General features: G+C 50.5%; 1 protein-coding gene across 1 annotated transcript in view; it reads left to right on the forward strand.

Moving 5' to 3' along the window:
* The window catches only part of Smad7 (SMAD family member 7), a 27257-nt gene extending 12356 nt beyond the window's left edge, over positions 1-14901 (forward strand). The window contains exon 4 of the mRNA XM_031366052.1: positions 12832-14901. Coding sequence (XP_031221912.1) covers positions 12832-13370 — 539 coding nt within the window. The 3' untranslated portion in view covers positions 13371-14901. The remainder of the gene's footprint in view (positions 1-12831) is intronic.
* Positions 14902-16598: the final 1697 nt, after the last annotated feature.

Genomic DNA, 16598 nt, shown 5'->3' on the forward strand with positions numbered 1-16598 from the left:
TCTAGGTTGGTCTTTTTTTTTTTTAACTTAAGTGTGTGCTTTGAATTTTGAGCAGCACTTATGTGTCTTTAATCCCTTTACTTGGGAGACAGAAGCAGTCAGGTCTCTGAGTTTTGGGCCAGCCTGGTCTACAGAGTGGATTCCAGTCCTGTCAGGGCTATGCGATTGAGTTCGATTGAGTTCCTATCTCAAAGAAAAAAAAAAAGAATTCTTTTAAAATATTAGACAACTACTATCACAAAATAGGATGCTGTTTTTAATGCCAAACATCCTGCTGTACAAGCTATTTTTTTTTTATTGTTTCTGGCAAAAATAAATGATGGCCCAAGGCCATCATTTGGAACCGGAGTTACAGACAAGTTGTGAGCTGCCGTGTAGGTGCTGGGAACTGAACCCGGATCCTCTGCCGTAGATAGCAGTCAGTGTGATCTTGAACTGTAGCTATGATGTGCTGATGGTGAGATGCAGCGAATGGACTGTCACTGATGGTGCATTTCATACTATGTGTATTTTATGACAATTTTTACAAATGTAGCTTTTAAATATATGGGGTGGGGAGTGTTGTCCTATCAGTGAGGAGCAGTGACTGGTGAGGAGAGATTTCTGGCAGGGGCTGGATCTATTGAGTTATGCAGGTTTCCATAGCACCTGGAGATCTCTGGGGACTGTTGATGTACTGATGGCCCTAGAACAGATCTCAGAGCCTAGCTCGCTGAGAGTGAACACTGCATCTCAGTGTTGAGCTTGCTTCATTCCTTGTTTGTTTGTTTTGGCTTTTTTGGAGACAGAGTTTCTCTACGTAGCCCAGGCTGGCCTCAGACTCAGAGCTCCGCCTGCCTCTGCCTCAGTGCTGGGAGGAAAGGTCCACCTTTAGGGTCACCACCTCCCTCAACCTTTCCCATTTTCATGCAAGTTGCAGAAACCTTAAGTAGGAGATTTCTTAAGAGTTTGTTCCCCAAGTCTGACCTTCCTGTCTGGGGTAGGGGTAGGAGGGAAGTATAGTTATTCTTACTTCTCCCCCAGATGTTGTGTCCTTGGAGGCCTGCCTAGTGTAGTGACACAGAACTTCAGAGGGTACAGGGGCTAGCTTTCAAAGCCCACGGTCCATGCGACATCCCTCCCGTGTTTCCAGGCAGGCAGGTGTGGTGCCTCTTTGTGGGAGTCTGAGAGAGGATACTGTAAGTATAGCCACTGGGAGGTCACCATTGGCCCTTGCATCTTTCTCGATGAGGATTGAATGGCCCAGCATCTGGCCGCCTGCCTACTGTCACACGGAGGCTTCCTCTCCGGGGCTATTTTCAGAGGGAAGATATTATTAACTGCTGAGGCACCGTCCTCAGTTGAGTGGCTGACACACCGAGAAAGCCGAATTCTCTGATTGCGGTCGCTCAGCTTATACACGTTGGTAGGAGGTGGGTACCACCTCCCCTGGTTCTTCTGCTTCTTTCCCCATGAGGTCACCTTGGGGATCCCAGCCCTTGGCCCTGTTCCTGGAGGAAGCTGCCACTGTAGAAGTATGGCCTGCCTACTCCTAACTGAAGACCTAGAGAACAATATTGTTGATGTGCCAAGATGGAGACAGGTTGTAGTGAAGTTGGGAACTGGGCAGGGAAAGGTTTGATGGAGTTTAGGACAGTCATTTAAACCAGCGATAACTTTCACCTTGGCAGCTAACAGGAAATATCGGGACAAGACAGGAAATTGCATCACCTCTCTTTTCTTTCTTTCTTTTTTTTAAGAAGAACTCCAGGGGGGGGGGGAAGTTCATGAAAAGTAGTGTAGCTGAGGAAGCGATCAGACATTCTCCTCCATCCCTGTCCCCCTTCTTACCTTCTAGGCCCATGAGAACTTTTAGACCATTTTCTTTAAGAAAGAGGCTGTTGGAGAACTTTATGTTATTTTTTTATTATTTAAAAAAATATTTTACCAGAGGGGTCACCCTCAGTTGAAATGTTAAACTGCAGCCTTATTTTCTCGGTTTACTGAAGAATCTTTCATGACTTTTTTTTTTTTTTTCAGCTCCTTTCCCCAAATGGTGAGGCCAAGCCATGCTTGGCTGGGAACTAATTTTGGTTTAGCTTTGGCATCCTGATCCCGGAGCCCCACCCAATGTCATTAGCTCAGTTTTAACTTGCAAAAAAAAAAAATTTTTTTTTTTTTAAGTGTAGGTAGGAATTTACTCCACTCCTTAACTGTCTCACACCACAGTTGTCTTTTAGGAGAGGAAGCTGGCTGGCATTGGATAGTTTGGATCTTTGTGCTGTCATAACCCCCTTCTCATAGTCCCCAAGGATGGGGCAAGGGGTTTCACACACCATCGATACAGCTATTAAAGTAGGTCCTGTGACCATCAGTGCTTCAGGAAGCATCCCCCTCAAAGGAGGTGGGGTAGATAAGATACAGCATGTGTGTATTCATCCCTGGAGATCGGAGTCCTCTCTTTGATGCCCTTGTCTTGATGGCTCGGGATGTGAGACAGTTCTGCCCGGAGCTGGAGAGACCAGAAAGAAAGAGACTGTGTGTGGCTGGCTGCTCTGCCCTCCCTCTCACCCCCACCCTCCCCAGCTTTTTTTTTCCTTCCTTAGCGTGCTTTGTTCTGTTTTCATAACACAACAAGAACCCTGGGGTGTGTAAAAGCATTGTTGAACACTTGCTGAGGGTAACTTGTCTAAACAGAGCAGGACGCCAAAGCAGAATGCTGTGGGCAGGTGGTGTACCCGCAGAGGTTGCCTGCCCGGCGCCTACCTTGGAAACACCTCTCTGTCTGTGCCAGCCACAGAGCAGGGGGAGTCTCTTCCCAACAGCACGGGGTCCAAGACAAGCCACGGCCTTTCTGGCTGGCTCTGCTGGAGAGGCCTGTTGTCCTGCCCCTCTTCCCCTCTCCCTGGTGGGTACTTAGGCCTCTCCCCTCTCCCAGGTGTGAAGCTTGAGTGGGCCGTTTGTTTTGGGAGAAGCCAGTGTGTCTGCTTCGTTAATTTATCTGCTATTTCTTGAGAAGTTCTAATGTATCGGGGCCCCGTGTAGTGTGGAGGATCATGGTCTAGGTTCCCAGAGGATGGAGTTAGACAAAAAGCCTCCTTGAAGGCAGGGGCAGCAGCATCTTATATAGTTGGCCTGTCTGTCCAGCAGAAGCTCTGCTGGGATGGCTTGCTCTGGGAGATGGGACAGGCAGGGCTTTTTTTTTTTTTTTTTTTGGTCGTGAGCCCCGCCTCTGGTTTCAGCCTTCTCTGCTTGTTGCCTGATCATAGCAGGAACTCAAGGCCCCATACCCGCTCATCTTGCAGACCCCCCCTGGTAGCACCTGGGGCCACAGGCTACTAGAAATGACCAGGGAGCTGTTCTTGGTGAGACCACTGGAGTGTGGGTGGTTTACGCAATATTGGGCAGCAGCCAATATTTTGGCAGCTAGAGGAGAGGTGGGATATTTTCAGAGCCTACTTCTGAGGTCTAACTCTTGATTGAGTGAGGCTGTGATTGACCTGGGGTTCCTGGCACATAGCAATCTAAGAATGTTTATCAAGGTGCTTCATTCATTTCTACGATGCTCCCTGCCCTGTGGGTTCCCTGGGGGACTACCCGAGGCTTCTGTGAGCTCTGAGGGCCCACTAATTGAATTATCCTATAAGCCTCTCTGGTGTTCTCCCCCCACCCCAGGGGAGGGGCTGGGGAGAAGGCTGGAGAGCTGGTTTGACTCCGAGCCGAAAGGGAAGAACTGGTCCCAACTCCAATTTCACTGTGTGGAGCTGGGAACTTCTCTTAGCCAAAAGACACAGAGGTAGCCGGGCCAGTAACTGCCGCTGTTGGCTCCTGGATGGGTGAATTTCTCTATAGCCTTTTTTATGTTTTAATCTGGGACCTTTGCTCACTGACACAAATGAATACTGACAGTCGGGTGGCAGGTTTGCCTGTCTGCATTTTGTGGGGATGAGTGGGGAGTTGTTTAGGTCATTGTCCCCAGCTCCTGGGAAGAGCCGAGGGCCATCTGAGCTGTTTGTGAGCTCTGCTGTGGTGTGTGGGGACTCTTGTCAGCCCAGTGGCAGGCTGCCTGTTAGACAGGACTGGCCCTCCCCTCATTAATCAGTAACCAAGAGGGAAAAGAAAAAAGTTCTCCCTGCACTGGGTGTGCCTACTGCTTAAGGAGAGGTTGGCCCCATTTCCAGTTCTGGGGTATTTCCTGAAAGAGGCAGAAGATCTCAGCATTCCCCCCTCCCCCACACGTTTGCCGTCCCCACATTGTAGTTTCTTGGAGACTGACTGGCCCGAGAGTGGGGGAGCATGGCTACACAGGAGCCATTTTTGTGTTCTTCTCACTTTCGACAAAAGAGCCTAGGCTTGGTCACCAAGTCCCCCTCTCACCTTTAGATCTGGGATGCTTTGACTCCTGGATTTGGGGGTTCGTGGGGGTGGATGGTGGGCGGTGTTTAGGGAGCCATCATCAGCCTCTTTAGTCTAAAATAAGATTGTGTCGGGCAGTGGTGGCGCAGGCCTTTCATCCCAGCACTTGGGAGGCAGAGGCAGGCGGATCTCTGAGTTCGAGGCCAGCCTGGTCTACAGAGTGAGTTCTAGGACAGCCTGGGCTACACAGATTATGGTTCTTTATACATCTTGGCTTGCAAACTCTCCTTAAGTTTCTGTGAAAGTGGAGGACCCTCCGCTCAGAGTAAAATGCATGCGCTCACACTGCGCTACTTTTGCCTGTGTCTCAGGGATGCTTTTCTTCCTTCATCCGCAGTCTTAAAACCTTATGTTTAGGAGAACAGGCTCGCATAGATGCTTTGGAGAATGGGGATTCCCTTCCCATCCTGTGCTAGGCATCGAACCCAGGATCGTCAGCGCAGTGCAAATACTCTGCCGGAGAGCTGTCTGTCTACTTACCCCTTTCTTCCTGTGGTAAAAATACACTTAATTTAACCATTTATCTGTCTGTCTGTCTGTCTGTCTGTCTGTCTATCTATCTATCTATCTATCTATCTATCTATCTATCTATCTATCTATCTATGGTGTTTTGAGACAGGGTTTCTCTGTGTAACCCTAGCTGTCCTGGAACTCACTCTGTAGACCAGGCTGGCCTTGAACTCAGAAATCTGCCTGCCTCTGCCTCCCAAGTGCCTCTGCCTCCCAAGTGGTGGCCCACGCCTTTTTTTTTTTTTTTTTTTTTTAAGTGTATATCCCACACAGAAAAAGCATGGGGGGGGTGGGTAGGGGTGGAGTAATGTGCTAGCCAGATTAGAACCCATGTCATGTGAGGCCCGAAAATATTTAGAACTGGGGAGCACTCCACAGAAGGGCAGCCATGCACGGTGGACTCCAGATCCCTGTGGTGCCACTCTGGCTTATAAGAGGGACTCCCCAGAGCCTTCTGTTCCCATGGCCTCCCACACTGGAGGGGAGGGGTTGAGGGAGGGGGTAGGCCGGGAGGCTCAGGTCTAGGAGGTCCTGGGTGCTTTGGGGGTGAAAGGGCTGGGATGGCTGAGCAGTGAGTGTGCCCAAGCTGGGGAGATTAGATTACAGAGGCAGACAGAAGTAATGATTAACTTTTCCAGTCTGCACACAGTCTCCAGGCTGTCTCTCGGTTGTTTTTCCCCTCTAAGTACAGTGCAGCCCTGGCCTGGCCAGCCCTGGGCCTGGGTTGTAAAGAGAAGAGGAATGAGGGCTGGGGACTGAACAGGGGGGGCGGGAGCAGTGAGGGAGAGCTTGCTGGAGAGGGAGGCCTTTCTCCCATCAGCTCCTGCGCTGGAATTTATTGGCTGGAATGCCGTAAATATTCAAAATACCTTCCCGTCCAGCAGTTTTCATAATCCTTGTGGAACATGGGGAGCCTGGGGAGGAGAGGGATGCAAAGGGAGCTTGTTTTCTCCCAATTTTTCCTGTCATCCGACAGTCTTCTTACCCTCTAGAACAATGCTGAGCGGAGGAGGGAGAGTTGGAACTGGGAAGTGGGCAGCTTCTGGGGACTGGGGTCAGCATGGCCTGGGACTTTATTAAAGTGAAGGGCAAAAGCAGGCAAGGTGCTTTTGTGTTCTGTGCCTGAGAATTCTTGCCCTTTTGGAAGACTGATTCAATGTATCCAGTTATGTTAGAGATGCGATTTTTAAACTTAGCACACAAAGGGATGCGTTTTCATTGTGGCATTCTAAAGTCGCGTAGGTTGTGCTGTATTAAGCGTCTTATTGAACTTCTAGCATGGGCTAACATATTTACTTAGAATGGTTAGTAGGAAGCAAAGAGGACGCGTGGCAGCTGGCTTGGGTGTACATTTATCGGTACCCAGGGCTGGCTTTGCAGTTGACAGTCCAGGGCTGGAGTTTAGAAGCGCTCCAGACTATCTAAATGTGGCGCGTGGGTGGGCAAGGAGCTGGATTTAACAGGGCTGCCTTTCTTGGACCTACAAGTGGACTTTGTATTGGCCTACTTCTTACATTTTCTGGGTAATTTTCTGACTTGGTCCATCCCAAGACATGGAGTAGGCAAAGTAGATGACACTATTTAGATCTGTGGCCTCCAGATGCTCAGTTACCAAAAGGAAATAAATAAACAACAACCAAAAAACCCTCTCACAGGGGCGAGGGGGCAGGTCACGGTGGGAGCTTGGTGGTGGAGGGGGAGGGGAAGAGCCTTGTAGGCAAACCCGAGAGGTAATTAGGCTGGATATACACTCACCAGCAGCCAGAGAGGCCATTTACTGTAAATATTATGAATGGAGTTGGCTGGGTTGGGAGGCCCCACCCTTCCTCTGAGCCTCTCAGAGCTGGGCAGAGCCGGTCTCCTCAGACAGCAGCAGCAGCAGCAGCAGCAGCAGCAGCAGCAGCAGCAGCAGCAGCAGCAGCCGGCTACACGTTATAATTTGCATGGCTGAACACAGGGCCACAGGAAGCCGCGTCAGCCCCACTGGCGAGACAGAATGGAGCTTTTGATTTCTGTGGCTTCTCTCCTGGGCCCTGCTACCCCATTCTGGTCTCTAATGGCTGAATGTGCTCTAAGGAGAGACCCTAGAGCTGGGGCTTCAGACTTGGACCCCAGGGGTTGGGGCAGTGCAGGGCAGCACACCTTAGAGCTAATAATCATGATTCATCATGATTTGTCTAAGGACCGAGTTCTAATCACCCTTTTAAGACAAGCAGTCTGTGTGGAAGCTTGGGGCACTGTGTAGGAGAGAAGCTGCACTGTGGGCCTCGGAAATAGGATTCTGGTAAGAGACCTTGGTTTGGGGGCACTGCTCTTTACTAAGGAGATGAGTGAGTGGCAAGAAAAACAAACTTGGAAATAAGAACCAACCAAAAAATTGGTTTAGAGGTGGACGTGGCAGAAACTTTTTTTTTCTCTTTAGGCTGTTTAGTTTTTACAAGTTAAATGCAAAACCTCCCAACTCCTTCCAGAGATTATCCTTACTTTCTAGAAGGTAGTGGGGGGATACACGGAAGCTCTCATGGGAACTACCGATAGCTTGGGTCGCATTCAATGCTCCGAAAAGTGAGTCCAGGGCCCGGTTTGCCCAAACTGCTTTCGTATAATTTATAAACAGATCAAAGTGATAACTCCCAGGAGAAAGCAAGGTACAGAGTGACTCCCTGGCAAGGAAACTGTTGCCCTACCCTTTCCTTAGCTTAAAGCAAGGGGACCCTTAACTCAGGTTTTTCCCTTGGAGCAATAAGAGAGGACTTTTCAGAACGAGGGATTTAGTGGCCTGAGATAGCTCACCTGTTGATAGCCTGGGCTTGAATCCCAGCTCTTATCCTTAGGCCTTCGATTTGGGCCTCCTTGCTCTTGAAGGGATAGGTTGGTGATGATGCTGCACAGCCTCAGGCGGATAACCTGGGCCTTTCGGAACATAGAAATGCTTACTGGATGTTAGCGCTGACCTTGAACTATGCTCCCACCTGTGTGAAGGTCAGTAATTGAGAAGTTACTAGAGTTGAGACTTCTGGGTGTGTGCAGCATACCACAGGGTGGGCTACCCGTGGGTCACTTTTGTATTGGGTTATCATAATAACTCTGAGGCTGGCCCAGGGAGACTCTTGTTTAGGGTGAATTTAAGCATCCCGCCGGAGTTGGATTGTGCCGTGAAGAGCGCAAGCGTGTACGTGTGTGATCTTTGTCAGTGTAGCCTGTGGCCCTCAGACTTCGCTCTGATGGGCTTGGAGAAGGGGAGGTTGAGTCTCAGTGCCTTCAGTGGTGGAGAGTTAGCCTGACGCACTTTAGCTTTCAGAGGTGAGTCGCTCCCCAGTCCAGAGTTATCAGAGCTGCCTTGGGACCTTCTGGAGGTTGTATTTCTACCCGCGTTCTCCGTTATTTGTACGGATGGCAGGTCCGAGTCAATAAACCATGGAGCTTTCCCTGTTGGCTGTGGGGTTTGATCATTTGCCTCGAGAGAAGGAAGCGAGTCAATAAACCATGGAGCTTTCCCTGTTGGCTGTGGGGTTTGATCATTTGCCTCGAGAGAAGGAAGCAGAGCGCCCTTATCATGATGCAGGGTGATCCTAGATCGGGTGTTACGGCCCCTTCTTGTTATCCTTTGTCCTGGAATGGTTTGAGTACACTCAGTTTCTTAATCGGGAGGAGCCGGGCAGTAGTGCTGTTAACCTTTGAGATGTCTGCTGTAGAATGTGACAAGGGCTGGTGGCTTTTGGGCTCTGAGGACGGAGGACCCTTGACCTGTGGCAGGTGAGGCGTGGTAGTCCATGTTTGTGCTCCAGGTTGCTGGCCCAGCCTTTGTGTCTACCTTGTCTGCCCTTTGTTTGCCCCCTGACCTTGGTGAAAAGGCCTTCCGGAGTGAGGTTGTTCCTTACCTCCTGTTTGGATTGACTGTACAGGAGGCTCTCACAGGCCGTCATAGAAAAATAGGACTTTATAATCCAAGTGCCTCACAGAAGTGAGAGTAGGTGAGACACCCCCTTCCCCCCCTTACCATCTTCTACTCCAGCCAACCCATGTCTTGGCAGTTGGGGACAATCGTGAGTGCCAGTTCCAGTGACTCTGTCCATTCTGACTTCATTTCTCAAGCTCGTTTTCTGTCACAAAAGGTCTAAGCCCTGGGACTTTCTCCTGTATGTGAACCCCACTGTAGGATGTCTCTGTCCAGTGGGAATCCTGTTGTTTGTGGGTGACTTCATAGTCTTCCTCACTTCTCTTCACACCTTTAAGTTTTAGTTATTTACTTATCGTGTGTGTGTGCTTTTTTTTTAATATTATTATTGTGTTGGGGAGCACAAGGGCACTATGTTGTCCTCGTGGAGGTCAGAGGTCAGCTGGTTCTCTCCTTTCACCATCTGGGCTTCAGGAATCAAAGTAAGGGTGTCAGGCTTGACTGTCAGCACCTCGCCCTCCTGGGCCATCTCGACAGCCCTATGGACCTTTATGTGGTGGGATTTCTTGTGTACTTACCATGTGGCCTCCATGAGTGCTACCATGAGTGCTACCCATCACCCTGTGCCGTTGAGGTCCAAAGTCTTAAGAGGCATTCATGATTCTGGTCTACAAGAGGCTCTTCCTTGGTCTTCTTGCTCAGTGCTCTTCCTTCCCTATGCAGACACTGTGAAATCCTCCCTCTCTGGCCTCTGTCTACTGTCCCCTTCCCCTTAAAGGGAAGATTTTATGCATTAGGAAAATGTGGAGGGGGAGAGGCAAACACCTCAATGGAATTTCAGATCTATTCAGCACTTTTTCTGGTATTGCTTCAAAAAAAAAAAAGTTCCCTCAGCTGCCATAAAAAATTGTGAGCAGGCAGGCACCTGATTCCGGAGCTTTGCACAACGCAGCTTTTCTTTCGGATGCTTTCAAATGAATACATGTAGTTTAAACACAAGCCCCTCCCTGGACGGTTCTGGGGAGGAAAAGTTGCAGAACCCCCCCGGAAAGGTTATAAAGCTGGGAGAAATTGACGAGCGGGAGTGGGGTTGCGTTGGGAATGTGCGTGGTGAAGTCAGAGAGTTGGACTTCCTGTACTCTGCCCTGTCCCTTTGCCGTGACTAAGACTTCGCTGACCCTGTGCACCTATCCTGGGAAGCTCTAGGAGAGAGATACCTACCTAACCTTTGTTGGAAGACCGTGGGCTGTGGGCCCCCGCTTAGGTATCTGTTCCGTAGAAAATGATGTTGGGTATTTCCCATAAGTGAGCCCAACCAGCCCTTTTTAGGCCAAGGTGGGCATTTGGGTGTTGCCGGTCTCCGGGAGCCACCCTGGGTGACTTCTGCATTGGGATGTGCCCCGAGGGATCTGCTGGAGAGTGTTTTTGTGAAATAGCCTGGGAAGAGCAAGGGGAGGTGTCCAGCTGCCCTGTGTGGGGCTGGAGAGAGGGAGGAGCAAGCAGGGGTCTCCCCGGAGTGCGTTGAGGGGACACCCACACACTACCATTTATCTGGGCTGAGCCATTAACCTCAACAGAAAAGAGCTTTTTCCTGGGGATGTCTGGCGGCAAATTGCCGGGTAGACTGGCTGTGTAGATGAAAGAGAAACCCAGGCATGTTTCCCCTTCTTACTCCCTCTCTCCCCACAGGTCTCAGGCTCCAGCCTTGCCCAGTTTACCCTGCCCCAGAAGCTTGCCTGGCAGACAGGACCCCCACCCCTTGCTAAGGAGGCCAGCAGGCCTGGCACGGGGAACAATTTGATTGCCGCCTCTCCCACCTGGCTCCTCCCTCCTCCCTTCATTCCCTTCCCCCTACCCTTGCTGTCTGGTGCCAGGCTTCAGTGGGGCTGGGCTGCATGAAACAAGCATTGTGAGCCCCCCTTCACCTTGAAAGTCTCCCCAACCTCCTTCCCTCCCTTCAGCCACTCCCCAAGTTTTCCTTTCCCTGGCCCGGGTTTCTTGACCCAAGTTTGGGACACTTTGGGGAGCCCTCTTGCATCCAGAAGTATCTTCCTTCAATTGGACTAACGTCAGGGGTCCTTGGTGTGGCCTTCAGAGCTGAGCTCCTTCTGCAAGTTCAGAGATTGCCAGTGCTCGCGAGTTTATTAGCAGTTGAGGGATGCTTTGCAGAAACAAGTTAATATGCCTGATGAGTCACCTTCTGCTCGGAGCCCTCGTCCCTCTCTAGTGTGTGTGCCGGCACAGATACTCCATCATAAACACACGCTCAGACACACATGCAGGCTTGTATACTTGGGCTGTGGGTCCCTGGCAGTGGGGGAAGGGGACAGTGCAGGTTTGTGATGTTGATTTTCACTGGCATGGGGATTCAGGAAAGGACTCCACCACCGTCTTGGTCTCCTCTTTGTGTGTAACTGGGCAGGGATTGGGGGAGCCAGTTAGAGGGGGTGTCTGTAGTAGGGGACAGCCACTCAGGATTTGTGTTGTGTGTATATGGCTACATTAGTGAGTTGTACAAATAAACGTACAGAGTCACATGAGGGACTCACACTGACTGCAGCTTTGAAAAATAGAAAGAAGCAAGCAAGCAATGAGCTGACTGGTTCCCAGGTCCTGACATGCCTATAAAAGTTGGACTGGATTGATGTACCAGGCTGCTCTAGGTTACCCACAAGACTGAGTTTTCTTGGTCCTGCCCCTGTCTAGGGACAGCCCTCTTCATGCTCTTAGCCCAGAAACAACAAAGGCCTCAAGGACACATCCCCCACAGCTCCATCTTCAGTGGGAGAGAGGCAGGAGGCTTTGGATTCTGCCTTCGTGCTCGAACCCCCTCTTCCCCTCTTGCCGTCCCCCATTTTTGTTAGCAAATACAAGACTTCCGCTCTCCACCCTGCCACCACAAACCGCAGTTCTCGTTCCTGTAGCCCGGCGGGGCTGGGGAGATTTATAGCCCTCAGTCTGAGGCCTGTTCTCTCTTGGCTAGAGTTAAGGGAGGTAGTAGGTTTCCTGTGCAGGGGGAGGGACTTTCTTCCACATAGCCCCCACCCCTTAAAGTTCACAGAACTCTTGTTTAGGAAAGCCACCTTACCAGCGTCGCCCAAAGCTTCCAGGCTGTTGTGGGCTGTTGGGGGTGGGGTGGGGCAGGGGGTGGACAGGTCAGTGAAATGCCACAGAGGATGGTATGGGCTATGCAAGGCCAACCTGGAGGAGAAGGGAGCATGCCAGGGAGATCGACCAGCAGAAGGAGGGCATCAAGGATGGTCATGTTTGTTTTAGGCATAGCATCTTTTGTCTGGGCTGGCCGTGGTCTAGGCTCACGTCTCCCCCCGCGTGTTGTAGTTTGGCATTTGGCCTTGAACTGACAAACCTTCTTTGTACAGGTTGCTGCTGTCAGAGAGAGGGGAGAGGGAGAAGGGTGGTTTCTGTCAGGAAGATGGCTTAAAAAATAAAAAAGCCACCCTCAGAGCCACCCCCCTCTTTATTTTAACATAAGCCTGACGTTCCCTTAGGAGCAAGGCACCAATGTGAGAATTGGATGACAGGCTAGTACAGAGGGTGCAGAGGGTGTTGGCAACCTGGCTTCTCAATCTGACTGGGTCACCACCCAGTAGGCCAGGTCTTGGAGGAGTCGAGAAGCTGCCATCTGTGGGAAGCAACTCTTAATTCTAGGCCATTTCTGAGGCCCTCCTTCTCCGGCTTCAAAACAGCGAGACCAGGTTATCCACGGTCCCGAAGTCTGTGCTTCTCGGGGACAAGCAGGCGCTAGTGCTGTGGACTCTCGTGAGAGGAGAGGGAAGATAGCAATAAGCCCTGTCTCTAAAGGTCTCCTTCCCTGGATTAGCACTGTAGACCCTCCAGCTAGCCCAGGCTAGCTTCCCTCTTCTGTTTTCCTACTGCTTCTGGGGACTCCTCATGAGCATGTGTGCAGATGTGTCTCTGTATGCCTTTTGATTCTAGAAGGAGGAAAAAACCTAACCTTAACCTGGTCTCTGTCACCACCAACGTTGCCTGGCATTTTTGTCTTGCAGATTCCCAACTTCTTCTGGAGCCTGGGGATCGGTCACACTGGTGCGTGGTGGCATACTGGGAGGAGAAGACGCGCGTCGGGAGGCTCTACTGTGTCCAAGAGCCCTCCCTGGATATCTTCTATGATCTACCTCAGGGGAATGGCTTTTGCCTCGGACAGCTCAATTCGGACAACAAGAGTCAGCTGGTCCAGAAGGTGCGGAGCAAGATTGGCTGTGGCATCCAGCTGACGCGGGAAGTGGATGGCGTGTGGGTTTACAACCGCAGCAGTTACCCCATCTTCATCAAGTCCGCCACACTGGACAACCCGGACTCCAGGACGCTGTTGGTGCACAAGGTGTTCCCTGGTTTCTCCATCAAGGCTTTTGACTATGAGAAGGCGTACAGCCTGCAGCGGCCCAATGACCATGAGTTCATGCAGCAGCCATGGACGGGCTTCACGGTGCAGATTAGCTTTGTGAAGGGCTGGGGCCAGTGCTACACCCGCCAGTTCATCAGCAGCTGCCCGTGCTGGCTGGAGGTCATCTTCAACAGCCGGTAGTCGCGTGGGGAGAAGAGGGACAGGATGGAGCGCGAGCCGAGCAGGCCACCGTTCAAGCTCCTTGCTGCTAACCTTTTCCGGAGTGATGCTTTTCATGCAAACTCTTTGGTCGGTGTTGTTGTTGCCATTCATTGTTGGTTTTGTCCTGTTCTGTTTTGTTTTTTGTTTTTTTTTCCTCCTTTCTCGTCATTCTTAACTTGTGTCCCGTTCGTTCGTCTCGTTCTTTGAGGAGTTAGCTTATGATGCGGATTTTTGTTGTTTTTGTTTTGTTTTGAGGTGGTGGGTGTGGTTGGCAGGACCCCCCCCCAAACGAAAACGGGAAACGAGAGAGTCAGCACTGCCAAGCATGGTGTGTGAAAGTGGGTACCACCTTCCCTTTGGATCAGCCTTTCGTTTGTCGGGTGTGTAGGGGTGTACGCAAGCGACAGATGGGGGAATGACGTGCTTTCTGTGTTCTTTATGGATGTCCCCGGCTGAGAGGCTTGCGGCTCCAAGCTGTGTGTCTCTCGAGCCTTTTGGACATGCTCGGTGGGGCAGAGGCAGTACCTGGGCAGACTGGCAGCGGGTGCCAAGCTCTGCTCCAGCCTGCTGAAGCTGCCCCGCCCCACCCCGCCCCCCTCCCTACAGGACACGGGCCTATCCACAGGCTTCTGAGAAGCCAGCCTGCTAGAAGGCTGAACCAGAACCAATTGTTTTCATCCCTGTCTTACTGCCTCCTGTCACCCGCTGCCATTGTCAAGTCTGTCTTTTTTAGCCATCTGTTCCTGGATCTCTCTCTTGAGATGGGCTTCCCAAGGGCTGCCGGGACAGCCCCAGTCACAGTATTGCTACCCCCAGTACCCACTCAGGCCCTTCCTTCCACCGGTCCCAGCCGTGGTTTTTTTCATCAGGTTTCTCCCAGATGTGGAAAGTCAGCTCAGTAGCCCACCCCCCAGCCTGGGTGCTGAGCTCTGTAGACCAGCGAGGGGCATCAGGGAGGGACCTGCTCAGTGGCCCCCCTTCCTGCTGAGAAGGGTGTAGCCCTGTCATGACAAAGGTACCATCCTAGGCTGGCTCCCAGCTCTTCTCTCAGCTCATACACTCGTATGATACTTTGACACTGTTCTTAGCTCAATGAGCATGTTTAGACTTTAACATAAGCTATTTTTCTAACTACAAAGGTTTAAATGAACAAGAGAAGCATTCTCATTGGAAATTTAGCATTGTAGTGCTTTGAGAGAGGAAAGGACTCCTTAAAAAAAAAAAAGCTGAGATTTATTAAAGAAAAATGTATTTTATGTTATATATAAATATATTATTACTTGTAAATATAAAGACGTTTTATAAGCATCATTATTTATGTATTGTGCAATGTGTATAAACGAGAAGAATAAAGAAAAGATGCACTTTGCTTTAATATAAATGCAAATAACATGCCAAATTAAAAAAAAAGATAAACACAAGATTGGTGTTTTTTTCTATGGGTGTTATCACCTAGCTGAATGTTTTTCTAAAGGAGTTTATGTTCCATTAAACAATTTTTAAAATGTATGCTGCATTCTTTGTTCAGAGGCTTTTTCTTGGCTTGGGGGGGGGAGGGAGGCTGGGAGGTCCATCGGTGGCGACAAAGGTGAATGAGCCAGGAAATAAAGGCTTTGGGTTGTTTCCCATCTGGAGGGGACCCTGCTCCCCCTGGGTACCCTTTTGTTAGGTGTGGCCCAGGTTTTCTAATTGTACATTGGGAAGTGACTGGAAGGAATCCTTTGGCTGATTTGAGGAGAAAAGTGTTCCTGGGAGGCTGGGAAGGCTCTTGGGTCAGGGACAGAAGAGCAGGTACATCCCCAAGAACCAGGACCCGTTGGCTCTTGCTCCTTCCACACGGTCCTAATTCATCTTCCTAAGGGGGCGGGGACCGTGGCCCCTGGGAAATGGAGGTTAAGTGTCCCCGAGTGGTCAGAGGGGTGAGGCCTCCACCTCCTTACCCCTCCAGTAGTGACTTGAGTTCAGGCTTGTCTGCTGGGATGTGTTTTCGACTGACCCATTCGCCAGTCCTGTGGTCCAGCTCATCCTGGGGCCCTGTGTGAGGTCCCTCTCGAGTACTCTGCCTGTATAAGCCGAGCTGAGACTTTTCATCCACGTTTTACATTTATGTTCATTATACACATAAAAATACTACACGTGTGCCTGATGGCCTGAGGATGTCAGATTCCCCTGGAACTCAAGTTACAGACCCGCCGCTATGTGGGTGGGAGCTGAGAATCCAACCCAGAACCTCTGTAAAGGCAACAAGTGCTCTCTCCAGCCCTTTTATACTGAAGGCTTCACTGGGTGCCAGGCGTGATGTCAATTGTGTTGGGGAAATCTTTCTCTGGACCCTGTGTAAGAATGGAGGTTTTGGGAGGCTAAGGAAGTCAGCTGGCCAGTGCAACTGCTGAGCTGTGTGTGTGTGTGTGTGTGTGTGTGTGTGTGTGAGAGAGAGAGAGAGAGAGAGAGAGAGAGAGAGAGAGAGAGAGAGAGAGAGATCTCCTGTGTGGCCGGTGTCTCATAATTCACTTCTACTGGCCCTGCTGTAGGAGCAGAGCCTCTGGATTTGGGAGACACAAACTGGGTTCTAGATGGAACCCGGATTCAGGTATGGAGTGTGAGTTCTGGTGGGGTGGCTTCGAGAACACTTAAATGTCTGGCGTTAGGTGGAAGCTCATGATAGTCTGCTGCAGAAGGCACCATGCACCATCTGTGCCCAGGGCTCTGCTGTAGACATCTATTTAGGCCTCCCTGGAGGGAGGGTACGGTCTGTCTGGCTCTAAAGAAGGAAGGGGTAGTTGGGAGGAGGGCAGAGTTGTGTTAGCTTTAGTGTAGCCTGAAAATAACGCTTGGTTGGGTTCTGACCTTTCTAGCGTCCTGATGGTTCTCTTGAGGATTGCCCATACAGTCTCTATAATCGACCTCCCTGTGAGTATACACGCCATCACCCCCGTTGCTGGTCAGGCAATTTCTTGAAGTTCTTCCACAGGAAGGTTTAGGTCTGATTTCATCACTAAGCTATCTAATCTCTGGGTAGGATAGGGTTAAGGTGAACAAGGCAGGTGCATGTGTTTTCTTAAGTAAATTCTGGTTTGAAAGGACAGAAGCCATTTGACCTCTAAGCCCAATTCCCAGGATTTGCAATGTGTGTTTACACCCAGGACTCTCCCAAGATCATGCTGTGTTGCAGAGGATGCTGGCGGACCTTCTCGAAACAGCCTATTT

The sequence above is a fragment of the Mastomys coucha genome, unplaced genomic scaffold, assembly GCF_008632895.1.
Source record: "Mastomys coucha isolate ucsf_1 unplaced genomic scaffold, UCSF_Mcou_1 pScaffold13, whole genome shotgun sequence".
In the NCBI taxonomy this organism is placed as follows: Eukaryota; Metazoa; Chordata; class Mammalia; order Rodentia; family Muridae; genus Mastomys; species Mastomys coucha.